We start from the raw sequence: 18,421 nt of genomic DNA, 5'->3' as shown, positions 1-18,421 counted from the left end.
CTGCTGCGCTGCTTCTGGCCCACAGCAGCAGACGCATCTTTGTGGGTAGGAGCCGATGTGATTTTATATTTTGGCCTTAATTTCGATTTGGAACTGTCGATGCTCACTCGAAATCGGGACGTGGAGACGCGTGGACCTAGAAACCGTCGCTCGCAATTAACAAAATAAAACGTTCGCAACCAAATGACATACAAAAAAAAATCAAATAATTAAGCAAGAATAATTCAAGTGCATTGCAATCGATTACTACCGGTTAAGGACCCTCCTCTCTGCTCACTCTCACTCTCTCTGTCTATCCCGGCCAGTGCAGGACATTCAGCCAAAAGACATTTACAGAGAGCCATTAAGATTTTACAATATTTAACAATTATATAACCAATTCCTAGTTCGTTTTGCCAAAAGTGTGAGTGTCCGATCTGTACCATTTGAAATTCCCATCTTGAGAGTCCTCTGTTCTGGTTCTGGTTCCGGTTCTGGTCAGCAAGGACATGGCTGTGGCACAGAGTGACGACACTGTGACACTGTGCCACATTGATTCCTTTTTGTTGAGTTTGAGCTTCGATTATTGAGGCATATCCTTGCTACTGGACCTAGACCCGAATGTACCAGTGTAAAAACAAGCAGTTCTTTCGTTGTTAAATTAAATTGTTCTAAATTTTAAGTGTCTTTATTTCAATATAAAACATCGAACGTGCGTGCGATTATCGATTGTCGATTTTGTGTGTGTTTTCCCAATTGAAACTCTGAAAAAATTAATCGAATTACGGAAAAATGCACTTCAGTTGGTTGTCGGAGAAAGCAGCAGCGCCGCTAGCCACCTGGGCAGACCACTCCTACTTCTTCCGACCGCAATACTACAAAGTGACCGTCTCCGAGTTCGATCATCCGGAACGGATACACGTGTATTTCAATGAGACGAGCATACCGCAGAACGAGGGCATAAATGGTTGTGATTTTTTGCCATTGAATTTCAAATCATCGTTTTCAATTATAACACATCAAGGTAAATCCCCCGGACAGACAAAAGACAACAATTACCTTAGCGATACTCTGTGTGGACATTGATGTTCAGCAGAGCTTCAATCTTAATCACAATCTGGAAGCGCCGAGAGAGACCTTTTATTCTTGATAGTTTGCCAAGCGAAATGACGTCCATAATGCCATAATGTCACACATGCCGTGCAATCCTGACTAAAGCCCAAAGAATGTTTCATTTGTGTTAATGACAAAACTGACACCAAATTCGCATTCAGATTTTCAATTCAATTGAAATCAAGCGCCACGCAGCCAGGCCCCACATGAACGGAGCGCCGTCCGGTTGCCAGTGCAAAGAAATTTGAATTATTACCCAAAAGTCCCCCGACTGTATGCCTGTGTGTATGTGTCCCCATCTAGGCACCCAACCCAAGGCAATACAAGCCATTTGTCTGCAAATTATTTTCTATGATTTATTATCAGAAAGTGCAACAAAGCGTAAAATTCGTTTGGCTCTCGCACATGCGATTTCTCAATGGTTGCCGTTCTACTCGTATGCGCCACTATGATAGCATACACTGTCCAACAGGGGATATACTCGTGCATCGTTCAAATTAATAGAGGTTTTTGATTTACTCAACTTTAAGGGTACAGTACAAAGGGAAAGATACTTTGGTGGAGACATTTGTCAGGCGGACCTCAAGAGAAAGGACGATAGTTCTTATAGCCGGATAAAGACATAGATATGTACTCTCTGAAGATTTATATAGCTTTTGTATTCACTCAAAGATCATGTTCTTCTTCACTTGACTTCACTTTTAACCTCAATATATATATTGAGGTATATATCCGTATATTGCACATAGGCAATGCAACACTGTCTATTGAAAGTAGGTTCCCAGTTACTAGTACAGAGGATTTTTATACCCGATACTCAAAATGAGTATTGGGGTATATTAGATTTGTGGTAAAAGTGGATGTGTGTAACGTCCAGAAGGAATCGTTTCCGACCCCATAAAGTATATATATTCTTGATCAGCATCAATAGCCGAGTCGATTGAGCCCTGTCTGTCTGTCCGTCTGTCCGTCCGTCCTTCCGTCCGTCCGTCCGTCCGTCCGTCTGTCCGTCTGTCCGTCCGTCCGTCCGTCCGTCCGTCCCCTTCAGCGCCTAGTGCTCAAAGACTATAAGATCTAGAGCAACGATGTTTTGGATCCAGACTTCTGTGATATGTCACTGCTACAAAAATATTTCAAAACTTCGCCCCGCCCACCTCCGCCCCCACAAAGGACGAAAATCTGTGGCATCCACATTTTTAAAGATACGATAAAACCAAAAACGCAGAATCGTAGAGGATGACTATATCTTCTAGAGTGCAAAATCTGAACCAGATCGTATAATTATTATAGCCAGAATCAAGAAAACAATTTCATTCTTTCTCGCTCTGTCTCTCTCTAACACACAGGTTTCATGGTCGGTTTTGTCAATTGCAAAATATGAGTTCAAGGATCTCAGAACCTATAAGAGCCAGAGCAACCAAATTTGGTATCCACACTCCTGTGATATCCGACCTTGACCGTTTCCTGTCCAAATTTCGAAACACCCCCTTCCGCCCCCGCAAAGGACGAAAATCTGTTGCATCCACAATATTGCACATTCGAGAAAACTAAAAACGCAGAATCATAGATAATGACCATATCTATCAGATTGCTGAATCTGGATCAGATCAGATCATTTTTATAGCCAAAAGGAACAAATCAATTTGCACTGGCTACGCAGCGCCCGACGTCACGCTCAGACTGATTTTCTGTCTCTCTCGCACGCACTCCTTGTCGTGTCGTTTAATATTAGCGGCGTCTGCCGGAGGAGAGCCATACTGACTTAGTATCGGGTATAACTGTAGAGTTGCGGTCTCCGCAGCAACTCACAACGTTCCCCCTCGTTTATAATCTTTCTATGGTACATTCACAGGCAATATAAATAGTAAGATGAGTAACGCCCAACCATACATGGCTTTTGAAAGTGGCTCTAGAGGTATATCTATTGTCTTTGGAATAATAAAAGGATTTACTAAACGATGCACTATTTCCTTCCTCTTCTATGCTGACTAGTGTATAAATTTGTATTTTTCTTTCACTTTTCGCAAATGGCAAAGTTTTGTTGAGATATCGAAATCACACTTCTGCGAGTATCCACTCCCGCTAGACCCTTCGCATGTCTGGGCCTGCCCAGAGCGGCCTGAGAGTCATTAAATCTTTCATTTGTATTGCCAGCGTCCATTAGATGCCAAAGATGCCTGCCCCCCTCATCTCTGTCTCCGTCTGCGTCCCCGTCTGCGTCCCAGTCATTTCTCATGCTTCAATGGGCGGCGCTGGCAGGTGATATTGGCCCGAAAGGGGAGAAGCAGGAGGTCGGAGATCGGAGACCGACGGACAGCAGCAAATGTTCAAACATAAATAATCCAAATTTTATTTTTTTCAAGAGGATATACACACACAAACACCCAGAGAACTGTGGACATAGTGTTCTTGGCAGCCACTTTTTAATTCGTTCAATTTTTTGCGCATTTTTTATGAAGAGTTCTCTTCTCTCTGGCTTCCATCAAATGCCCGCACTCGACACAATATTTTATCGTTAATTTTCAAGAAATTCTATTAGAACATGTTGTTCGAGTTGCTTTTTAGAATTTTACATGTCATTAAAGTCAAGAATTCGAACAGCTGAAACCGGCTGTTGGTTCGTTTATGAAGTGAATAATGGTTTTATAGAAGGTGTAGGGTGCATTAGAGGACTCGTATCTGGGCCACAAAAGATGAAAGATCATCTCTAATAATGTAAATTATTTACCCCTTAAATTCTTTATTAAATAGTATGCCTGCCTTTTGTCAGCGCATAAGTTGGCTATATATTTTGCCATCATTCATTTCAGAGGCGCGGTTGTAGGAATTCTCTGCTGGCAGGCCCCCATTGTTTGGGGGTTTTTATACCCGATACTCAAAATGAGTATTGGGGTATATTAGATTTGTGGTAAAAGTGGATGTGTGTAACGTCCAGAAGGAATCGTTTCCGACCCCATAAAGTATATATATTCTTGATCAGCATCAATAGCCGAGTCGATTGAGCCCTGTCTGTCTGTCCGTCCGTCCGTCTGTCCGTCTGTCCGTCCCCTTCAGCGCCTAGTGTTCAAAGACTATAAGAGCTAGAGCAACGATGTTTTGGATCCAGACTTCTGTGATATGTCACTGCTACAAAAATATTTCAAAACTTCGCCCCGCCCACTTCCGCCCCCACAAAGGACGAAAATCTGTGGCATCCACAATTTTAAAGATATGAGAAAACCAAAAACGTAGAATTGTAGAGAATGACCATATCTTTAAGACTGCAGAATCTGAATTGGATCGTATTATTATTATAGCCAGCATCAAGAAAACAATTTAATTTTTTCTCGCCCTGTCTCTCTCTAACACACACGTAGCATAGGCGGCTTTGCTTAGAGTAAAACATTAGCTCCTAGATCTCAGAGACTATAAAAGCTAGAGCAACCAAATTTGGTATCCACACTCCTAATATATCGGACCGAGACGAGTTTGTTTCAAAATTTCGCCACACCCCCTTCCGCCCCCGCAAAGGACGAAAATCTGGGGATATTCAAAAATCTCAGAGACTATTGAGGCTAGAGTAACCAAATTTGGTATCCGCACTCCTGTTCGATCTTACTATAAAACGTGTACCTCAAAATTTCGCCCCACCCCCTTCCGCCCATACAAAGGACGAAAATCTGTTGCATTCACAATATTGCACATTCGAGAAAACTAAAAACGCAGAATCATAGATAATGACCATATCTATCAGATTGCTGAATCTGGATCAGATCAGATCATTTTTATAGCCAATAGGAACAAATCAATTTGCAGTGGCTACGCAGCGCCCGACGTCACGCTCAGACTGATTTTCTGTCTCTCTCGCACGCACTCTTTATTAGCGGCGTCTGCCGGAGGAGAGCCATACTGACTTAGTATCGGGTATAACCGTAGAGTTGCGGTGTCCGCAGCAACTCACAACGTTCCCCCTCGTTTTAATATAAATCTACATTTTTTTTGCACTTACCCTTGCACAATCACTTTTCTCGTACTCCAATTGCCGGCGAACTCGCTTCGCTCACTTACGCAGATTTGAGTAAAATATTGGACGAAGACGAAGTAATACTTTTTTTCTTAGACCCGTACTGTATGCTCATTTACACAAAAGTCTGACGATAATAATGACGAAAGTCCGATCACAAAATATTGTTAACTTTGACATTTAATCCCCAGGCACTCTAGATCAAGAAAAAAAACTAGGGGGAACGTTCTGAGTTGCCGATTGCGCATTTTTTGCCTTTTTTTTAAGACCAAATGCAGGAAAAATTTGTGAATTGTGGAAAGCGAGAATTCTGGATTTTTATACCAGATACTCTGTTCGTCTGCCCGTCAGTTCGTCCCTATGAGCGCCTAGTGCTCAGAGACTATAAGAGCTAGAGCAACGACATTTTGTATCCAGACTTCTATAATGTGTCACTGTTACAAGTCTATTTCAAAACTTCGCCCCGCCTCCTTCCGCCCACACAAAAGGACGAAAATCTGTTGCATCCACAATATTGCACATTCGAGAAAACTAAAAAAGGAGAAACATAGATAATGACCATATCTATCAGATTGCTGAATCTGGATCAGATCAGATCATTTTTATAGCCAATAGGAACAAATCAATTTGCAGTGGCTACGCAGCGCCCGACGTCACGCTCAGACTGATTTTCTGTCTCTCTCGCACGCACTCTTTGTCGTGTCGTTTAATATTAGCGGCGTCTGCCGGAGGAGAGCCATACTGACTTAGTATCGGGTATAACCGTAGAGTTGCGGTGTCCGCAGCAACTCACAACGTTCCCCCTCGTTATGCTTGTTTTCCCCGTTGATAAGTTTATTTTGAAAAGTATCTTGGCCTAAATATTGGACTGGGCACGCGACACGCTCCTCTGATTTATCTCTGTTTACTACCGCCTTTGTTTTGTTTGGACTCGTCGCCGTCCTACTCGTCATGTGTGGCATGTGGCGGCTAGCCGAAGATATGTACATATGTGCGAGTATAATCATTAATTCTGGATGGATCAGATCAGGGCAGTTTAGCTTATACAAAAGTGGCAAGTGGGAATTGGAAGGCCTAGCATAATATATTTATGATGATTTTGTCATCGTATTTTCCGAAAATTAAATGTCCTTTTAATAAATTTCAAATTTATGCTAATGATCTTATGAACTGGCAAGCATATGACATGTCTGTCTATAATTAACTAAAAATTGAATACTTTCGACATAAATTATTTGCTAATAAATAGATACGCGTTTCTAAAGAGCAGGTTAGGATGATTCAGATGATTCTATACCATCCACTAGTGTGTCTTCATTTATTTTGTTTATCCCTCCGTGGGAAATTAGTTGAATTTCCTGTCAACATCTTCATCCAATACCCGCCCATTGTTCTATATAAGAGATGATGTTTTGACAGACGGAAAAACTCATGGGAATGCTGTGTATATGAATATTCCCTGCTGCATATCCTATAAATACTCAGCCCGAGTTTTTATAAAAAGATCCAAATTTAAATCGAATTTTTGGGCACGTGCTCCATTAGGTATGTCTCCAGCATATGTGGCCAGATATTGGACACATAAATAGTATAGCTTTATGCATTTTGTGTGGCATATACAGGAAGAGGGAGCGGAGATCCACCTACATATGTGAAGCCCAACTATGTCTGTATATAGAACCGATGGGAAAGCGTAAAGTGTGTGTCCTATATTTGACCTCCAAGAGATTCGGGAACGATGTTGTTGTCGCTCAGCGCGCCTGACGGCGTGGGAAAGTATAAAAGCAATTGTAGGCGTTGTGGGAAATTTCTTTGGAAAGCCACAAGATTACTGGCCCCTCAGTCGATGCAAAGCATTCGTTCAGTGGAGAAGTGAATTTTTACCACGGGTTGCCCCAAAACACCAAGGATATTCGCAAAAGGATACTCAGCCATCACCCAATAAAAAAACCCAATAGGCAATACATTCGTGGGCGATAAAGTATGTGTTAATTGAATGAAATATATTCGATATAAAAATACGAAAGAATTTATTAGTTATACGATCCTGTTCGACCAAAAAACTTTTCAAAATCTTTGGAATCTTTGGCAGAAACATTTGGTGCAATTAATTTACTTTTCCGTGCGACATCTTCGATCTTTAGATCTGTGTTCTGTGTGTGTTCTGTATGTGGTGTGGAGATCAAAAATAGATTCTGTGGAATAAAAAATGGCACGCAAATTAGAACATAAAAACGAAATTATGATTTCTTCCAACGCCCACGCAGAATACCATCCGAAGAGCTACTATCTGTTTTCGGTGACATCATTTTGCGTTTATAAACACATCCAAATAGAGGGTGTTTGCATAGTCCCTGGGGGTGTGCACTGTACTTTTCCAGTGAGCAATTGCTGATCATCCGTGTGCCTTCTACTTGCAGCTGAAGTCAAAATGCCAAGCGGTAAGGTAGACAAACCCGTTATCCAGGACAACCGTGATGGAACCGTCTCGGTGAAGTACGACCCCCGCGAAGAGGGCTCCCACGAGCTGATCGTCAAATACAATGGAGAACCCGTCCAAGGTAAGAGAATCGATGACACATGAATGTGCATTTGCTGATGTCTGGGGATTCCGACAGGTTCTCCCTTCAAATTCCACGTCGATTCGATCACCTCTGGCTATGTGACGGCCTACGGACCGGGCCTGACCCACGGCATCACTGGCGAACCCGCCAACTTCACCATCTCGACCAAGGGAGCCAGCGCCGGTGGCCTGACCATGGCCGTCGAGGGACCCAGCAAGGCAGTTGTAAGTTCGCGATCCTTGTGCGATGGCTATATAGAGATAGAGGCTATATTGAGTGGATTCTATTTTGCAGATCAACTACCATGACAACAAAGACGGCACTGTATCGGTGCAATACCTGCCCACAGCGCCGGGCGAGTACCAGGTGTCGGTTCGCTTCGGCGACAGGCATATCAAGGGATCCCCGTACTTTGCCAAGATCACCGGCGAGGGTCGCAAGCGCAACCAGATCTCGGTGGGCTCTTGCTCAGAGGTGACCATGCCCGGCGACATCACCGACGATGATCTGCGCGCCCTGAACGCCTCCATACAGGCGCCCAGCGGCCTAGAGGAGCCGTGCTTCCTCAAGCGCATGCCCACCGGCAACATTGGCATTTCGTTCACGCCCCGCGAGACCGGCGAGCATTTGGTCTCGGTGAAGCGCCTGGGCAAGCACATCAGCAACTCGCCCTTCAAGGTCACTGTCTGTGAGCGCGAGGTGGGAGACGCCAAGAAGGTCAAGGTGAGCGGAGCCGGGCTCAAGGAGGGCCAAACGCACGCGGACAATATCTTCTCGGTGGACACCCGCAACGCCGGCTTCGGCGGTCTCTCCGTCTCGATCGAGGGTCCCAGCAAGGCCGAGATCCAGTGCACGGACAAGGACGATGGCACCCTAAATATCTCGTACAAGCCCACCGAGCCAGGCTACTATATTGTCAATCTGAAGTTCGCCGATCATCACGTGGAGGGATCACCCTTCACCGTCAAGGTGGCCGGCGAGGGCAGCAACCGGAAGCGGGAGAAGATCCAGCGGGAGCGCGACGCCGTGCCCATCACGGAGATCGGCAGCCAGTGCAAGCTGACGTTCAAGATGCCCGGCATCACCTCGTTCGATCTGGCCGCCTGCGTCACCTCGCCCAGCAACGTCACCGAGGATGCCGAGATCCAGGAGATCGAGGACGGCCTCTACTCGGTGCACTTTGTACCCAAGGAGCTGGGTGTGCACACCGTCTCGGTGCGCTACTCCGAGATGCACATACCCGGCTCCCCCTTCCAGTTCACTGTCGGTCCCCTGCGCGACTCCGGCAGCCATTTGGTGAAGGCCGGAGGCTCCGGCCTGGAGCGCGGCGTCGTCGGGGAGGCAGCCGAGTTCAATGTGTGGACCCGCGAGGCGGGCGGTGGCTCTCTGGCCATCTCCGTGGAGGGTCCCAGCAAGGCAGACATCGAGTTCAAGGATCGCAAGGACGGCAGCTGCGATGTCTCGTACAAGGTCACCGAGCCGGGAGAGTACCGCGTTGGGCTTAAGTTCAACGATCGCCACATACCCGACTCACCCTTCAAGGTGTACGTCTCTCCGGATGCGGGGGATGCCCACAAGCTCGAGGTGCAGCAGTTCCCGCAGGGTAACATCCAAGCGGATGCCCCTTACCAGTTTATGGTACGCAAGAACGGAGCCAAGGGCGATCTGGATGCCAGAATTGTGGCGCCATCCGGCACCGACGACGATTGCTTCATCCAGGCTATCGACAGCGAGATGACCTCGGTGCGCTTTTATCCACGCGAGAACGGTATCCATGCCATCCACGTCAAGTTCAACGGCGTCCACATACCCGACTCCCCCTTCAGAATCAAGGTCGGCAAGAATGTGGCTGACCCAGCAGCTGTCCATGCCACCGGCAACGGCCTGGAAGAGGTCAAGACTGGACACAAGGCCGATTTCATCATCAACACCTGCAACGCCGGCGTTGGCACGCTCCACGTCTCCATCGATGGCCCCTCCAAGGTGGCCATGGACTGCACAGAGGTCGAGGAGGGCTACAAGGTCCGCTACACTCCCCTGCTGCCCGGCGAGCACTACATCACGGTCAAATACAACAACGTGCATATTGTTGGATCGCCATTCAAGGTGGATGCCGTTGGCGATAAGCTGGCCGATGAGGGTGCCCAGGAGACGTCGACCGTCATCCTCGAGACTGTGCAGAAGGTGGCCAAGGGTGGCAAGAACACCGGCGTCCATCTGCCCAACTTCAAGTCCGATGCCAGCAAGGTGGTGCCCAAGGGCATGGGCCTGAACAGGGCCTACATTGGCAAGCAGAATCAGTTCAGCATCTGTGCCACCGATGCGGGTAAGTGATTTGTTCAGTCAGTCAGTCATCCTTGACACTAACCAACCTTCTCTAGGCAACAACATCTTGTACGTCGGCATGTACGGACCGAAGGGACCCTGCGAGGAGTTCCACGTCAAGCATGCTGGCCACAACAACTACAATGTGCAGTATCTGGTGCGCGATCGCGGACAGTATGTGTTGCTGATCAAATGGGGCGAGGAGCATATACCCGGCTCCCCATTCCAGATCGATGTCTAGATCTAGCCAGGCGGCATATATGTATGTGTAGGATATATGCCTCTCCGTGTATCGTGTCTGTGGGCGCTTCATTATGTACCGCATCCGCATGTTCCAGGGTCAAAATTCGTGTGTGTTTTTATTCTTGTTTTCATCTTATGTAATTTCTCTTTGTTTAATTTTAATTTCTTGGCTTTATCGCTCTACTTATATTAGGTAAGTTTTTTTGTTATTTGTATATACATGAAAGAAGCAGCTTCTGTTTTTTTTTTTCGTTTTTGTTTCGACTCGAGAAGGTAAAACGCGCCATTTTTCACCTTATAAATCTTACCTTAAATTTTATTTAACTTGTTTATGTTTTCTTGTGAATACATCGACTAAGCAATAAGCAAAGCAAAGCTCAATACAGATTGATTTAATAAAACTACTCGCTAACTAAATGAGAAAAGGAAATGAAAAGGATATTCAGACACATTTGTTGGGCACACAAGAAGTTACAGTACTACTATTGCAATGCGAATAAATCTCTTAAACAATTATTTAATACTTAAGAAAACATTTATGATGGATTATTATGATTATGACGTATTATGTTTTTTATTATCACCTATCGACATGTAATTTACGTGAAATAAATCAAACAAAATCTAAAAATATTTTTCACTACTTTCTTTATGAATGTTTTGAAAACACACCCAAATACGAACTAAAGAACAATTGTTACAAACAAATAATTAAGGTAACGGTATATGTAAGCTTATATTTATAACTGGCGCATCAATCGTCTGTGGGATCCCCCAGAACGCTGTACACTTCACCATAACGCTGAATGTGCTCAAAGATGTCGTCTTCGCTGGAGCAAGAGGAACTGGAGGTGTGTAAGTCGTGCACCAGAGTTTGGGCAGAGTCCGGGCTGGCACTCAGAGCGGCCGCCAGCTTGGGAGTAGGGCGATAATAAACCGAGTGGCGGCTGTCGAAGCTTCGAGTGCCAATGTGGTACTTGAGATACTTTTTGGCCCGCCGCTCTCCAATGATCCGCCCAAGGTCCAGCTCGGTGAGGTTAAACTTGCCCGTTCCGGATGAGGAGCTCCTGTGCAGCAGTATGCCCCTCTTGGTGATTTTAAGCGGCGGCGGCTTTGCCTCTTTTGTCTCACAGCTGGTTGTGGATGTCACCACAGTGCAGTCCGCTTCGGAGTTCTCCGTTGCTGAATTAATTACAATATTTGTGTCGACCTTTGTCTTCTGCTCTGAGCTGCTCACGTCAAAGCGCTTTTTAACACTCAGTTTGTTGGAAAGAGCCCGAGTACAGGCCGTATCATTGACCAGGGCGGTGGAGTTGCAGGCCACGCTGTTATTGTGAAAGAGAGACTGCAATGGAGACTGCTTCTTTGTCTGATCTGTCGATTGCAGGTTCGCCTTGGTCTTTTGGTCTGCTCGGCGCTTCAACTGCTCCTTACTATATGTTTCCTTGGACAAGGCCAGGACGTGCTCCATCTCCTCTTCCGTGTCATTAAATGTCATCGTATTTTGGCCATTTCTCTTCAGTTTTATATCTTCATCAGAGTGGACGGCACTGGCTGCTTCGGCATTCTTTAGCGCGAAACATCGCTTCAGTTTTATCAGTGGTATCTTTAGCTTTGGATGTTCATTGGATGGGAATTGGGAATCAGGCGAATGAACCACTTCCTTTAAATTGTCTTTCTTCTTGGCGGCAGATTTGGGTTTCAATCGCTTTTGCCTGGGCGTTTTTCCGATCTTCTTGTCTCCTTCAGAGCCGGTAATTGCTGTACCATTTGCACAAGGCTCATTATTGGGGACAATTTCTTCTGGGATATCTGTGGTCTTTTTTGAGAGGACGGCTGGCCTCTTCTTTTTTAATTCATCTTCCGAAGAAACGCTCTTGATCCTGCCAACGTCAGGCGTCAGTCCTTTCACAGACTTTGCTACATCTTTGTCTTCGCTGATTGGAGGCAAACTCTTTGACTTGCCGGACAATACAGCTTTTTTCTTCGGCGCCTTTTCTGCAGAAGACATTATTGGTTGTTTCGATGTTTTGACTGCTTTTATATTTTCGGCCACCTTTTTCTCTTTTTGCTCCAAAAAACTCATTAAACGGCTTTTACCTAGGAATTCTTTTTCATCCGAAGAATCGCTTACTACAATCTCAATTTTGGGGGGAAGCTTGCTGATAGCTTGCCTTTCGTTTTCAACATTTTTTGTCTTGGCCTCGATTTCGGTGATTGGAGGCAAACTCTTTGACTTGCCGGACAATACAGCTTTTTTCTTCGGCGCCTTTTCTGCAGAAGACATTATTGGTTGTTTCGATGTTTTGACTGCTTTTATATTTTCGGCCACCTTTTTCTCTTTTTGCTCCGAAAAACTCATTAAACGGCTTTTACCTAGGAATTCTTTTTCATCCGAAGAATCGCTTACTACAATCTCAATTTTGGGGGGAAGCTTGCTGATAGCTTGTCTTTCGTTTTCAACATTTTTTGTCTTGGCCTCGATTTCGGTGATTGGAGGCAAACTCGTCGACTTGATTGATAAAATAGCTTTCTTCTTGGGAGCCTTTTGCGCAGATGAGATTGCTAGAGCATGTGTGCTCCTTCCCTCCGAGCCACTCAATGGTTTTCTGCGCTCCAGTCGCTCGTCTTCATCGGAAGTGTCGCCGGCAATCAAATGTCTGTGGTGAGTCCTCTGACGCCTTGGAGTATGGGATGCTCCAAGGGGCGCTGACTTTTTTATAAATTTATGCGGGGATTGACCCTTGCCACGGTCACGACACTTGGAGCGAACTGTGGTCTGTGGTGTTTTCCTTACAGTGAAATGTTTCTGCACGCATTTCAGAAGATTGCTGCATTTGGTGGGCGTCTCTGTGAGTACGGGACTGTTGCAGTTCTCCACAACCCATTCCTCCGTTGAGGTGTTGGCAATGTGCACCACGTTGGAGCACAGTCGGTCGCTGTTGCAGCAGCTGCACTCGTTTTCCATGAGGCGCGGACGCAGGTCCTCCTGGAAGCTATTTTGACGGCGCATGCGGTGCATGGATCGTGATGATGCTGATTGGGGATGATATTCGAGCTGGCCGCGATATGAGCAGTATTCATACGCGCTTCTCGTCAGCACACGTCTTAGGCACGATCGGCAATCGCATCCGTTTAAGGTGGTATCCTCGTCCTCGCTCGAGGGCGAACCAAAGAACGATGAATCAACGCGACGCTTGCGTAGATGCTTGTGGCGCGAGTTATGGCTGCGGCTGCTACTGTGAGAGAAGTGCCTGGGACTGCTGGTGAGGTAGGCCAGCTTCCGCTCCCTCTCACGACGCCTATGTAGCAAAGCCTGCATGTGATGGCGGTGCTCCTGTTCATCGTCGTAGGCGTACTTGGCACGCAGCTCGTCGCGCTTGCACGAGTGTGTGCGATACATTTTGATTGTGCTCATGTTGGTCACCTTGGAGATGGGTGTACTACGCTGGCGACTCTGCATTATATAGCGGGCCGTCTCGACGGAGTGCAGCGACTCGCTGTCGCTGGAATCGGAATTCGAACGGTCATGCCTTAAGTCGTACCTTTGGGAGCTTTTTTCCTGACTATTGTTTCGGCGCATCCATTGGCCCACGTGTTTTTCGATTTTTTGCGCATCGAAGGTGTCCAGTATTTTGTCCAGCCCGGCCGCCTTCCACTTGCGCTTGTGCTCCTGGACAATGGGCATCGTTTGGTTCAGAATCTCCTCCATCTCGGCCGTTTTTTCTTTGTTCTCTCCCGCGCACAAAAGGATCGTCAGCTCCGCCTTGCTCATAGCTGTCTTTGTATTTATGTTTCCCATGTCCAAGTCCTCCTCCATTAGATCATCTTCGGCCGCCTCCTCATCCTCCTGCACATCGGGGTCTCTATCCTCTCTTTTATACAGTAGCTCCATGTCGCTAAAGTCCAATTCTTCGCCATCGCCGATTTCCCCGCACCTCTACAAAGAAATTGCTTAGCATTCGGAGTACCATTGGGACTGCAAAAGAGAAGCCTCACCTTCATCATGTTGGCCCAGCTTTTGGAGCGCTCGTAGGCCAGTGTCTCCAAGGTTTCCTCGTCCAATAGTGCATGCGACATGTTTGCATGAGCAGCGATTTGCTCATTTACTATTAATTTACAAAAATTTCCTACAAAATCAAAAAGATGCGCTTGAAGTAAAAAATGGCTATCAGTGTTACCGTATACAGAATATCCGAAATATACCGTCTCAAATTCAAATTATACTGCAAATATACCGATGAAAACCAGAATGTTTGGAAATCCTGTATATAACAGGAAAAGTGTTACCAGACATGTCAAGTCTGAGGTGGCTTGGCGGGAGTTTTGAATCATTTTTTCTTTCGTTTTTATTTTGACGTTATATATGTTTTACATTAGATTAATATTGCAGATAAACAAACGAAATACATATTGTATGCTTAAATAACTGTTCAATTTAAATACATATACATATCTCCTGTTGATGCTCCATTGGCCACTAAATGTCGGAATAAAATACATGTCTATTTCTGCTGTTTTTCTTCTTTCTCTTCTTTTGTTGTTTTTCTGTTCGTGTCGGGTTGGTTGTGTTAATAATTTTATATATATATATAGGTTGGTTGTTTGGAATTGGTTGGCCAGGCCGTTAGACGGCCCCTACTTGCGGTTGCGTATGGCGCGGTCCATGATATTGTTAATGCGCGTCTCCGAGTAGCCCGGCACGAGCATATGGATAAGCTCCTTCATAAACAGATCACTCACTCCCGGGCTGGACCGTTCGGCCAGCTCGAACACGGACTTAAGGTCCCCGATGTCGCTGCCGACGCCCATGTTCTTGCTGGTGTTGCCGCCAGAGTACTTCCTCTGGATGTCGCTCAGTACGGGGAAGAGGAAGTTGTTCAGACAGGCACTGTTCGTGTGGATTATGCGCTGGCCCGTTGGCTGCTGTTTCACATGATTGGAAGAGGGATGCTCGTCGTTGATGTTGTTGCTGTTGTTGCTGCTGCCGCTGCTGGCGTTTGTTGCATGGAATGATTCACGTTGGCTGCTGCGACGCTGCTGCTGCTGTTGTTGCTGTTGTTGCTGCTGCTGCTGATGGTGGTGCTGCTGCTGTTGATGGTGTTGATGCTGCTGCTCGACAGCAGCCATGGGCAGTCCCAGAGAGGCACGACGCTCCTCCACCTGATCCAAAGGAGCCGCGGAACGCGACTGACGCAACTCTGGCTTGGAGCTGGCCCGCTTCTGGATTAGTTCGTTGGCCGAGGAGGAAGTGGTCACGCCCGATGCCGTCACTCCAGCAGAACTCGGTGGCGGAGCATTAAGCATAGTCGTGGTCGTGGCATGTTTGTTGCTCAAGTTATTGTTGTTGTTGTGGCTGCTGTGGCTGTGATTATGGTTCGCCTGGGGCGCCAAGGCAGACACTGTGGCCGCCGACGCTTCGTTGGAGTTGGATGTAGAGATGACGGAGACCGAGGAGACGACGGAATTGTTACCGGCCGGGGATTGTGTGGTCTGCATCAGCTTCTGCATAGTCAGCTCGTGCTCCTGCAGCTGGAAGCTGTTGACGCCCGCTCGCGGCGCACTGTTGATGTGCAGTCCCTTGACGGTCATGATCCAGGGCTCGTCCTGGCTGCTGCCGCCCTGCTTGGCATCCGAGTCCGAGTCAGAGTTCTCGGACTCCGTCTCGCTCTCGTCGCCCTTAGAGACCTTCCACTTCTTGAAGCGATCGATCAGATCGATCAGGTAGGCGTTCTTCTTGGCCTTCTTGATAAACGGATACTTGAGCAACTCCTTGGCCGTGGGTCGGTTCTCCGGGTCCTTGTTGAGGCAGGCCTCGACAAAGTCCTTGAACGACTTGGTGTAGTTGCCAGTCAGCTGGGGCGGATTGTTCTTGGGTATGAGGAAGAGGACGCGCATCGGATGCAGCTCAGAGTTGGGCGGTTCGCCTTTGGCCAGCTCAATCGCAGTGATTCCAAGCGACCAGATGTCGGCCTTCGAATCGTACTGCGATTGCTTAATCACCTCGGGGGCCATCCAGAACGGCGTGCCCACAAAGGTGTTCCTCTTCGAGGTGGTGTTTGTCAGCTGGCCAGCCACTCCGAAGTCAGCCAGCTTCACGTCCCCCTGCTCGCTCAATAGAACATTGGCTGCCTTGATATCTCGATGCAGCTTTCTCTCCGAGTGCAAGTAGTCGAGACCCTTGAGGACCTCCCTCAGTATGATCCCGATGTGCATCTCCTCGAAGGAGCCAGCCTTCATCAGATCCAAGGCGGAGCCGCCACCCAGGTACTCCATGATGATCCATAGCTTGGTGCCCTTCAGGAACGACCCATAGTACTTGGTCACGTAGGGCGAGTCGCACTGCGACAACACCATGATCTCCTGCTGGATGTCGTCGATCTCATCCTCGGCCTCCTCCAAATCGATTATCTTTATGGCCACCACCTGCTGGGTGCGATTGTCGATGCCTTTGAAGACCTCACCGAACGAGCCCTTGCCTATGCGCTCCTGTTTTGTGAAAATTAGCTCCGGATCGACTTTCTCTGTCCAGGACATGGTTACGCTTGCTTGGGTCGCCTTTCGTGGACCTTGGGGGCTGGGGCTGACGGCGATTTTCTACTGGCGTTGCTTTTGGGGCACTGACAAATAATTTTTTCGTTTTAATCCAAGATTTCTACTTAGTGATGAGCAAACAGTGATAAGATGTAGTGATGTAAAAACACATCGATACATCGAGCATCGATGTTTTTTACCGATGTTTTCCGGTGTTTTTGCTGGTACCGATGTTGAGCGATGCATCGATGTTTTGCAAAACATCGATCGTTTAATTTCAAATCATTGCGTATTTGTCTTCTGTAAGCAGCAACACAGCAATGCCAAAGTAAGTAAACATATTTGACTTAAAATGAATCAAATTTACTATAGATGGTATACATTTGTTTAAATATGAAACTGCGAACGCCGTTAACATCATTCGAAGGCAACCCGTTGTGTGTTTGGGAAGGGTACTGTTCAGTCACAGACATATACCTTATTAATATTACAGAATATACAGTACAATCTCATACACAAATACTCATAAATACAATTGTCCATGTCACTTCATGTCAATGAATATGCCTGTGCGTTCCTTCCCATACAATAAGAGTACCACTGCTAGCTATATAAGGAGATCCATTTGTTCAATAAAACTCAGTATCAGAAACAGTACCACAACTGCCTGTCACTAATTTTCCCATCGCAATCATCAGAGGCTGTCGCCGTGTCTTCAAATCCTGATTTCGCGGTCATACATCGATGCATCGAAGAATAAATCCGATGTATCAATCCAACATCGATGTTTGATTTTGACAACATCGATGGACATCGACATCGATGTTTTCATTCAAACTTACATCACTAAAGTGATATCGATTTCGACCCTCAGAAATATACCAAAATATACCGTCTGGTTTAAAAAATATACCTCAAATATACTGACGAGTTCAAGTTCTATTATACGTATTCCTCGTTTTTAATATTCCGTCGAATATTACTAGCTGTATAGAACATTTAGCCATGCCCACATATTTTTATACGATTGATGAATCAATTTTCTAAAAGATTGGGTAGTTTTTAATCCTTGCTTTTATTGTATTTATTGTAAAAAAAGGGTTAAACGAAAAAGTTCAACAAAAAAAAGAGTCGCTATATTGCGTGTAAGCCGTAGTATATACCTTTGTATACCTTATTTTGTTAATTTTATATGAAAGTGTGCATGGAATGGGACTCATTGTTCTGAACCGGTTATGACGACTAATTCTTGGTTAATCTTTCTTCCGTCGAATATTCCCAGCTATATAGATCTCTTATTTTTGCCCAGATAATTTTATATGATTATCGAATCAATATTCTACTTGACTGGCTTATTTTAAATACTTGCTTTTATTGGATTTTGCATAAAAAAGGGTTTTAGAGAAAAAGGTGAAACAAAAAACGTAGGACGCATTTGCTGTCGCGTCTCGGTCGGAAGGAGGGTGGGGGTTTTTCGATCCAGTCTGCTCCGCAACTGCTTTAGCAATTTTCCAAATGCCGTCCAGTACATCCCATGCAAGGCGCGCAAAGATTCTTCATCAGTATACATGGGTGTATATGGGTGCTTGTCCCTTGCGGCGGCGGGTACGCTTCTTCGATCGCCGATCTCTGGCTCGATCTCGATCCTCCAGGGGGGGAC

At 46.1% G+C, this 18,421-nt stretch overlaps 3 protein-coding genes across 11 annotated transcripts in view; 1 reads left to right on the top strand and 2 right to left on the bottom strand.

Annotated features, from left to right (window-relative positions):
- LOC108154867 (filamin-A) overlaps positions 1-10,858 on the top strand; it is a 34,915-nt gene extending 24,057 nt beyond the window's left edge. For 5 of the 9 annotated variants that reach the window (XM_017285298.2, XM_017285303.1, XM_017285299.1 and 2 more), the window contains 4 exons: positions 7,516-7,656; positions 7,714-7,883; positions 7,954-9,985; positions 10,041-10,225. In XM_017285298.2, coding sequence (XP_017140787.1) covers positions 7,516-7,656; positions 7,714-7,883; positions 7,954-9,985; positions 10,041-10,225 — 2,528 coding nt within the window. Of the gene's footprint in view, positions 1-108; positions 404-662; positions 1,004-6,943; positions 7,077-7,515; positions 7,657-7,713; positions 7,884-7,953; positions 9,986-10,040 lie in introns of those variants that run through there. The other 4 variants (XM_033388524.1, XM_033388526.1, XM_017285304.2 and 1 more) reach the window with 3 other exon arrangements.
- On the bottom strand, positions 10,467-14,417 carry LOC108154016. Its single transcript, XM_033388528.1, has 2 exons — positions 14,227-14,417; positions 10,467-14,167 (listed from the first exon to the last, which is right to left on the bottom strand). Exons 1-2 carry the CDS (start codon positions 14,305-14,307, stop codon positions 10,982-10,984), a joined length of 3,267 nt encoding a protein of 1,088 aa, XP_033244419.1. The 5' UTR covers positions 14,308-14,417; the 3' UTR covers positions 10,467-10,981.
- A 141-nt stretch (positions 14,418-14,558) lies between these two features.
- On the bottom strand, positions 14,559-16,914 carry LOC108154877 (serine/threonine-protein kinase svkA). The gene has a single exon (XM_033388529.1). The coding sequence runs from the start codon at positions 16,762-16,764 to the stop codon at positions 14,866-14,868; it is 1,899 nt and encodes a 632-aa protein (XP_033244420.1). The 5' UTR covers positions 16,765-16,914; the 3' UTR covers positions 14,559-14,865.
- Positions 16,915-18,421: the final 1,507 nt, after the last annotated feature.

Source organism: Drosophila miranda, chromosome 2 (genome assembly GCF_003369915.1).
Source record: "Drosophila miranda strain MSH22 chromosome 2, D.miranda_PacBio2.1, whole genome shotgun sequence".
Taxonomy (NCBI): domain Eukaryota; kingdom Metazoa; phylum Arthropoda; class Insecta; order Diptera; family Drosophilidae; genus Drosophila; species Drosophila miranda.
Note: the sequence above shows the minus strand (reverse complement) of the source record. Positions and strands in the feature narration are given on the sequence as shown.